This window comes from Rhinopithecus bieti, unplaced genomic scaffold (genome assembly GCF_001698545.2).
Source record: "Rhinopithecus bieti isolate Rb0 unplaced genomic scaffold, ASM169854v2 scaffold_39885, whole genome shotgun sequence".
Lineage (NCBI taxonomy): Eukaryota > Metazoa > Chordata > Mammalia > Primates > Cercopithecidae > Rhinopithecus > Rhinopithecus bieti.
Window position 1 is genome coordinate 180,849 of NW_016816270.1, and position 9,602 is coordinate 190,450.

The 9,602-nt window shown below is 41.8% G+C and overlaps 1 protein-coding gene across 13 annotated transcripts in view; it reads right to left on the reverse strand.

The window, feature by feature from the left end:
* Positions 1–9,602, reverse strand: part of PRPSAP2 (phosphoribosyl pyrophosphate synthetase associated protein 2) — a 71,803-nt gene that overhangs the window by 32,162 nt on the left and 30,039 nt on the right. For all 13 annotated transcript variants that reach the window (XM_017854725.1, XM_017854728.1, XM_017854730.1 and 10 more), the window contains one exon: positions 6,360–6,415. In XM_017854725.1, the coding sequence (XP_017710214.1) occupies positions 6,360–6,415 (56 nt within the window). The remainder of the gene's footprint in view (positions 1–6,359; positions 6,416–9,602) is intronic.

Genomic DNA, 9,602 nt, shown 5'->3' on the forward strand with positions numbered 1-9,602 from the left:
AAAAAAAAAAAAAAAAAAAAATTAGCCTGGCATGGTGGCAGATGCCTGTAATCCCAGCTCCTCAGGAGGCTGAGGCGTAAGGATCACTTGAACCCAGGGAGTGGAGGTTGCAGTGAGCCATGATAACACCACTACACTCCAGCCTGGGCAAAAGAGCCAGACTCTGTCTCAAAAAAAAAAAAAAAAAAAAAACCAAAACTAATTTTAGAACTTAAAAAATACAATAACCAAATTAAAAAGCTCAGTTGGGCTGGGGGCGGTGGCTCACACCTGTTAATTCCAGCACTTTAGAGAAGCTGAGGTGGGCAGATCACTTGAGCTCAGGAGTTCAAGACCAGCCTGGGCAACATGGTAAAACTCCCGTCTCTACCAAAAATACAAAAAAGAAATTCACCAGACATGATGGTATGTGCCTATAGTCCCAGCTACTCAGGAGGCTGATGTGGGAGGATTGCTTGAGCCTGGGAGGCAGAGGTTGAAGTGAGCTATGACTGCACCACTACACTCCAGCCTGGGCAAGAGGTGAGACCCTGTCTCAAAAAAAAAATAAACAAATAACTCAGTTGGATATACTCAACAGCAGAATGGAAGTTACAGTGAAAATAGTAATGGAGGCCAAGGAAATGATCAGTGAACTGGAAGGTAGACAACAGAAATTAGTCAGTTTGGACAACAGAGAGAGGATGACTGAGGCAGGGCATGGCGGCATGTGCCTGCAGTCTCAGCTACTCTGGAGGCTGAGGTGGGAGAATCACTTGAGCCCAGGGGTTCAAGACCAGCCTGAGTAACATAGTGAGATCCTCTAAAAAATAAAATTATAAAAGACTAGAAAATAAAAAAAACCCAGAATCCCATGGACCTGTAATAAAAGATCAGTTGGGCGCAATGGCTCACACCTGTAATCTCAGCACTTTGGGAGGCCAAGGTGGGTGGATCACCTGAGGTCAGAAGTTCAAGACCAGCCTGACCAACATGGTGAAACCTCATCTCTACTAAATATACAAAATTAGCTGGCCGTGGTGGTGCATGCCTATAATCCCAGCTACTTAGGAGGCTGAGGCAGGAGAATCACTTGAATCTGGGAGGCAGAGGTTGCGGTGAGCCGAGATCACGCCATTGTACTCCAGCCTGGGCAACAACAGTGAAACTCCATCCCCCCCCGAAAAAAAAAAAAGATCTGACATTTATGTCATAAAGTCCCAGAAAAAGAGGAGAACGACAGTAGGACTAAAAAAGTACTCAAAGACAATGGCTAAAAACTTCCCAAATTGGTCAGAGACATAAACCCACAGCTTCAAGAAGTCCAGCAAACACCAAACAGGATAAACCCAAAGCAATCTCAAGACATATCATGATTAAACTTTTGAAAACTAAAGACAAAAAATCTTGAAAAACAATTCAGATGATAACCAACTTCTCATTAGAAACCACAGTGACCAGAAGAAAGTGACACAAAAACTTTTCAGGTGCTGAGAGAAAAGAACTGTTACTCCAGAATCCTATACCCAGCAATAATATCCTTTAAGAACGAAAAGGAACTCTAGACATTCTCAAATGAAGGAAAACCAGCAAAATGTATTACCAACAGAACTGTATTGAAAAGAGGCAAAAGGAGGTACTCTAAACAGAAAGGAAACAATAAACGAAACTTTGGAATATCAGGAAGGAAGAAGGAACCAAAAACACTTGTAAATATAATAAGCTTTCCTTCATTTCTTGACTTTTCTAAATTATGTTTGACGTTTAAAACCAAAAATCCTGGCTGGGCGCGGTGGCTCACGCCTGTAATCCCAGCACTTTGGGAGGCTGAGGTGGGCAGATAGTGAGATCAAGAGATGGAGACCATCCTGGCCAACACAGTGAAACCCCATCTCTACTAAAAATACAAAAATTAGCTGGGCATGGTGGCACTCGCCTGTAGTCCCAGCTACTCGGGAGGCTGAGGCAGGAGAATCACTTGAACCTGGGAGGTGGAGGTTACCGTGAGCTGAGATTGCACCATTGCACCCCAGCCTGGTGACAGCGTGAGACTCCGTTTCAAAAAAAAAAAAAAAAAAAAGCGAAAGTTGTAACAGCCTGATACTGCTATAAATGTATGTATAGGAAATATTTAAGACAAATATATTAAAAACAGGGAGAATAAACAGACATAGAGAGAGAGAGGTATGGCTTCTATATTTCACCTAAATTGATAAAATGACATCAGTATATTGTAATATGTTTTGTATATGTAATAAAATACTTACAACAACCATTAAAACAGCTATATAAGGAGATATTCAAACACTATAGAGGGCCAGATGTGGTGGCTCACACCTGTAATCCCAGCATTTTGGGAGGTTGAGGCAGGCAGATCACCTGAGGTCAGGAGTTCCAGACCAGCCTGGCCAACACGGTGAAAACTCCATCTCTACTAAGAATACAAAAATTAGCTGGGTGTGATGATGGGAGCCTGTAATCCCAGCTACTCAGGAGGCTGAGACAGAAGAATCACTTGAACCTGGGAGGTGGAGGTTGCAGTGAGCCAAGATTGCACCATTGCACTCCAGCCTGGGTGACAAGTATAAAATCTGTCTCAAAACAAACAAACAAAAAAAACAAAAACAAACAAAAAAACACTGTAGAGAAGCACTACTCTAGAACGGCAGAATAAGGACCCTAAAAAATCTGCTCCTCCATGAAAGAAAGAAAAACTCTAAAAAAATTTGCAAAAAATAACTTTTACATAACTATGGAAGTTAACCAACGGCTTGCAACAATCTGAGGAGCGTTTAAGAAAAACAGCTGAGTCTTGTTAAAGAGCAAACTTTGGGCTGGGCATGCTAGTTCACGACTATTATCCCAACACTTTGGGAGGCTAAGATGGGCAGATCACTTGAGGCCAGGAGTTGGAGACCAGCCTGGGCAATATAGTGAAACCCCATCTCCACAAAAACCACAAAAATTAGCCAGGAATGGTGCTGCATGCCTGTGGTCTCAGCTACCTGGGAGGCTGAGGTGGGAGGATCACCTGAGCCCAGGAAGTCGAGGCTGCAGTAAACTATAATCACGCCACTGCACTCCAGTCTGGGCATCAGAATGAGACCCTGTCGCAAAAAAAAAAAAAAAGAAGAAAAGAAACTTTGTGCGTTTTAACTTGCCCTATTCCCATGCCTCTCTCTCCAGTTCTGCAAAAGACAAAAATTGGAAACCTCATAAACATGGTGGCCATGAGAAACCAGAAGACCAGCAACCACTGGTGGGAAAAGAACAGGTTTGGAGTTTCTCAAGAAGCCCATTCTCAGATAACTGTCACTATTATGCCTATCTGGCAGCTCGCTAAGACTCAGGGCTGGAGAATATGACCAGACTTAGAGCTCACTCTGTGTGAATAGTCATATCTCCAGAGTAGATGAACAATCAACAGCTGCAGCTGCCTGAAGTGACAGTGCCAGTTGAGTAAAACTAGGGGCTAGACAAAAAAAAAGAGGAAAATCTGGGGAATGAGATGGCCATATGGGCCTTGAAAAGCTTATTCCTGCATGTAAAAAACATGCACTTACCCGGAAAGGACCTGAAAAGCCCCTAACCTTGAACCTTGGCTGACCTCAAGGCACTGTGCAACCAGGAAGTAAAGGCTAAGGCAGAGTTGGAAGCTGCTGGGAGAATTGAAGACGTGCACAAACACACACACAGACCTTGAAGAAAGTGGGAGATTTATTGCTTCAAGGCATTTCAGGAAATCTCTGTCCAATCATTAGCTGGCCAGTAAGCTAACCAACCAGAGACTTCAGTGGCTGAATGCTACAAAGAATACAGACTTTACAGAATTGGCACAGGATAGCCAGTAAACAAACATATCACAGAAACAACAGCAACAACAAACACTGAGAATTGGTGGAGGTAGAATCTGATGCTCAGATTTTTCACATTACATAATTTAAAATGTTGTTTTTAACTAAAATGTACAAGGCATGCAGACAAAAAGGAAAATATGGGCCAGGCATGGTGGCTCACACTTTTAATTCTAGAACTTTGGGAGGCCAAGGCAGGAGGACTGCTTGAGGCCAGGAGTTTGAGACCGGTCCAGAAACACAGCAAGATCTTGTTTCTGTATGCTTTTTTAAAGTAAGAAGTTTTGGGCCGGGCACGGTGGCTCACGCCTGTAATCCTAGCACTTTGGGAGGCTGAGGCGGGCGGATCACAAGGTCAGGAGATCGAGACCATCCTGGCTAACATGTGAACCCCGTCTCTACTAAAAATAAAAAAAATTAGCGGGCGTGGTGGCAGGCCGCCTGTAGTCCCAGCTACTCGGGAGGCTGAGGCAGGAACCTGGGGAGGCAGAGCTTGCAGTGAGCCGAGCATCGCGCCACTGCCACTCCGCTTGGGCGGACAGAGCCAAGACTCATCTCAAAAAAAAAAAAAAAAAAAAAAAGTAAGAAGTTTGGGTCGGTGGTTCACACTAATCCCAGCACTTCGGGAGGACGAGATGGGTGGATCATCTGGGGTCAGGAGTTTGAGACCAGCCCAGCCAACATGATGAAACCCTGTCTCTACTAAAAATACAAAAATTAGCTGGGTGTGGTGGCACACTCCTGTAATCCCAGCTACTCAGGAGGTTGAGGTAGGAGAATCGCTGGAACCCGGGAGGCAGAGGTCACAGGGAGCCGAGATCACGCCACTGCACTCCAGCCTGGGCAACAGACCGAGACTCCGTCTCAAAAAAAAAAAAAAAAAAGATAAATAGAACTTTACCAATATTGAAATCTGTTTGTGTGAAAGAACACCATCAAGGCAGTGAAAAGACAATCTGCAGAAAGAAGGAAAATATCTGCAAATCACGTATCTAACAAGGGTTTAGTATGCAGAATATATAAAGAATGCTTGTAACTCAACAAAAAGACAACCCAATTATTAAAAGAGCAAAGGGTGTTAACAGGCATTTCTCCAAATATATACAAATGGCCAAAAAGCACATAAAAATATACTCAACAACTGGGCATGGTGGCACATACTTGTAATCCCAGCTACTCAGGAGGCTGAAGCCGGAGAATCGCTTAAACCTGGGAGGCGGAGGTTGCAGTGAGCCGAGATTGTGCCACTGCACTCCAGCCTAGGCAACAGAGCGAGACTCTGTCTCAAAAAAAAAAAAAATACATATATATATATAAAATATACACACACACACACATATATACATGTATATACATATATACATATATATGTACCTATATATACATACACATATATATGTATATACTCAACAGGCTGAGGCAGGATTGATTGAGCCCAAGAGTTTGAGCCCAGCCTGGGCAACATAGTGAGACCCTGTCTCATTAAAAAAAAAAAAAAGATACTCAACATCATCAATCATTAGGGAAAATGCAAATGAAAACCACAATAAAGTACCATTTCACACCCACTAGGATGATTATAATGAAAAACATCAGAGAATTAAGTGTCGGTGAGGATGTAGAGAAGTTGGAACCCTCACACTCTGCTGGTGGGAATGTAAAATGGGCAGCTGCAGTGGAAAAGAGACTGGTAGTTCCTCAAAACATAAACGAAACTGCCATATGACCCAGCAATTCCAATCCTAATATATATCCACAAGAAATGAAAAATGAAAATTTATGCCCACACAAAAACTAATCTATGAATGATCATAGGAGTATTATTCATAATAGCCAAAAGGTAAAAAAAAAAAAAAAAAGTGTCCATCAACAGATGAATGGATAAACAAACTAGCATACACATACAATGCAACATTACTCAGAAATCAAAAGGACTGAGGTACTGGCCAAGCGCGGTGGCTCATGCCTATAATCCCAGCACTTTGGAAAGCTAAGGTGGGTGGGTGGATCGTTTGAGCCTCAGTAGTTCAAGACCGGCCTGGATAACATGGCGAAACCCTGTTTCTACTATTAAAAATAAAAATAAATATAAGGCCTGGTGTGGTGGCTCACGCCTGTAATCCCAGCTACTTGGGAGGCTGAGGCAGGAGAATCACTTGAACCTGGGAGGTGGAGGTTGTGGTGGGCCGAGATCACGCCACTGCACTCCAGCTTGGGCAACAAGAGCAAAACTGCATCTCAAAAGATAAATAAAAATAATAAAAAGAAATAAAAGAAAGTGTAAGTAGAAGATAACTTAAGAAATGTCTGGCAATCATAGAGTGGGATTGGAAAAAAAAAGAGAGTAAATTAAAATGTTTACTTAATAAATGGAGTTGACAGAACAATCTTAAAATACCAGTCCATGGAAGAAAAATAAGAGATATCACTGGGAACCACTGAAATTCAAATTAGAATGCCTGGAACTCATCAGGGATACAATCCTTAGAAGTAGATCCAGAAAGAGGTTGTGAGATTCCCACTTACCTCTTTGCCGATGCTGGAGACTTGGCCACAATTACTGCATTCCTGTAATCTGGGATCTGTGACAGACAAGAAGTAAGATATTACTGCATGTCAACAAAAAGGAAAATTCCAACAGACCCAAAAATGCTTGGTTAGTTGAAAGTTTTCTAAAAAAAGAAAAAGTAAAATTCTTCTTTGGAAAATGAAGAAAGGAACCTGTCTACAAAAAAATATGACTAATGTGTGAGCCACACAGACTTCTTTTAGGAAAAAAGTAGGGATAATTGGTGATTAGCTCATATCTCTGCCAGCAAATACTAATAATGCAGTATAAAGATGTTTCTATATATCTAGTCAACAAGATTCCTAATTACATGTAATTTCAAAGTATAAGGATATCCAATTCAATCTGAGTACAAGCTGACTGTCAAATTCCAAATTAGTGCAGTCCAAACAAATGGCTGTTTAACATATCGCAGTCATAACATGTTGAAGCAACCAATTTGTTAAAGGATAATCAGCCCAGCACTATTTTAAAAAAATATATTAACTATATTCTCCTTGTTTTTTTTCAATTACACCAATGAATTTTAATATGAGCAGTTGATAACATCTAGCACCATATATAAAACAATGCCTACCATGTAACAAGCACTAAATAATAACTACTTAGCAAACCAACAAAAAAAAATTATTTTGAATAATCTAGTACACTTGCAGCCAGCAATAATCACATGTTTCAGCTGTATCTATAGGAAAGCCTAATTTATCCAACACTCTCAGGAAGTAAGGCAGTAAAATATATTTCCATTTGGGCACTTTCATTATTTTTGCTGGCAGTCTTTCTAAACTTTTTTATGTACTTCCTTGTCTCATCAAACATTACCAAACCCAGCCAAGAAAAGATAGAACCAAGAAAACAGTTAATAACAATTAAAGGACCTAACAAAAAGGACTCTAACAAAAACAAGTCTATTGTCTCTACAGAGGTTAAAACGGGAAATTATATACAACAAGAAAGAACAAGTTATTATGAAAAAGAACCACAAATAAATCTAGGAGGAGGAAGTTATTATGGTCTAAAGAAACCCAGTAGCTGGCTGGCTTAACAGTAGAATAAACACAACTTTAAGAACAAACCAGGGAAGACCAAGCCAAGGAATTTCCCCAGAATGCTATATATAAGTATGCAAAAAGTAAAACAAGTTTTTAAAAGTTATAGAGACTAGATCCAAAATTTTCAGGACTTATAGTTCCCAAAGGAAAATAATAAAAGAAATAGAAGGGATGAAATACTTAACAGATTAAAAAAAAATTCCAAAGATGGCCAGGCATGGTGGCTTATGCCCATAATCCCAGCACTTTGGGAGGCCAAGGCAGGCAGAACATCTGAGCCAAGACCATCATGGCCAGCATGGTGAAACCCCCTTGCTACTAAAAATGCAAAAAAAAAATTAGCCAGGCGTGGTGGTGCACACTTGTAATCCAGCTACTCAGGAGGCTGAGGCAGGAGAATCGTTTGAACCATTTAAAATGTCTCCAGAAAGAATTACTATGATTCTTTTCATTAAATTTTTCACTAAAATGAAAAATTGTCAAGTCAGGCGTGGTGGCTCACGCTTTTAATCCCAGCACTCTGGGAGGCTGAGATGGGTGGATGACCTGAGGTCAGGAGTTCAAGACCAGCCTGACTAACATGGAGAAACCCCCTCTCTACTACAAATACAAAATTAGCCGGGCATGGTGGCCCATGCCTGTAATCCCAGCTACTTGGGAGGCTGAGGCTGGAGAATCGCTTGAACCTGGGAGGCAGAGGTTGCGGTGAGCCGAGATCGCGCCAATGCACTCCAGCCTGGGTAACAAGAGCAAAACTCCGTCTCATAAAAAAAAAAAAAAGAAAAAAAAAAACAAGAAAAGAAAAATTATCGTGTATGCAGAAAGATACAGGAAGGGACCATCAGGGTGTAATTTAATATTCATGAATCAAATATTTATCACTGGAAAAATGATACGATTCCACATTTTCTTGCAAGGCAACAATCAAATGGTTTATGAAACTTAAGAAAGGAAGATCCCTACCAGTAGGTGAAACTGTGAAAAGGACTGAACTGGAAAAGGACTGCCTGACACATCCCCAGCAATGCAGCGGAAGGCAACAGACACTGACAGACGCCCTCAGAACAGATGGCAAAAGTTGGCTGGGCGCGGTGGCTCACGCCTGTAATCCCAGCACTTTGGGAGGCTGAGGCAGGCGGATCACGAGGTCAGGAGATTGAGACCATCCTGGCTAACACGGTAAAACCCGTCTCTACTAAAAATACAAAAAAATTAGCTAGGCGTGGTGGTAGGTGCCTGTAGTCCCAGCTACTGGGGAGGCTGAAGCAGGAAAATGGTGTGAACTCGGGTGGCGGAGCTTGCAGTGAGCCGAGATCACGCCACTACACTCCAGCCTGGGCGACAGAGCAAGACTCCGTCTCAAAAAAAAAAAAAAAAAAAAAAAAGAATAGATGGCAAAAGTTTCAAGGCAACGAGCATCCTAGTACCAGAATGTTCCTTCTAACTCTGGCAGAAGGTGCTTAAATTCCAGTGACAAACACAAGAGATAGAGAAAATATTTCAGAGATGAAAGTGTCAGCATCAAAACCTGCAGAATAGGATCACTAAATGACAAGAAGGCACGGTGCCACAGTATAATTAGCAGTGTTTTCTTCTTTCTTGGTGACATAAAATAATGTAAGCCTGGACTGACAGCACCTTAGATTCAGTGAAACATGAGTATCTATCCCCTGCTTTAAGAGATTCTAACACATAAAAACAAAAGAGACAAGATACTATAAAAAGGCAATACAGGCCAGGTGTGGTGGCTCATGCCTGTAATACCAGTACTTTGGGAAGCTGAGGCAGGCAGATCTCTGGAGTTCAGAAGTTCAAGACCAGCCTGGTCAACACGGTAAAACGCTATCTCTACTAAAAATACAACAATTAGGCGGAGTGCGGTGGCTCATGCCTGTAATCCCAGCACTTTGGGAGGCGAAGGTGGGCAGATCACCTGAGGTTGGGAGTTCGAGACCAGCCTAACCAACATGGAGAAACTCTGTCTCTACTAAAAATACAAAATTAGCCAGGTGTGGTGGTGCATGCCTGTAATCCCAGCTACTCGGGAGGCTGAGGCAGGAGAATCGCTTGAACCCGGTTGCTGTGAGCCAAGATTGTGTTCCAGCCTGAGTGACAAAGAGAGACTCTGTCTTCAAAAAAAAAAAAAAA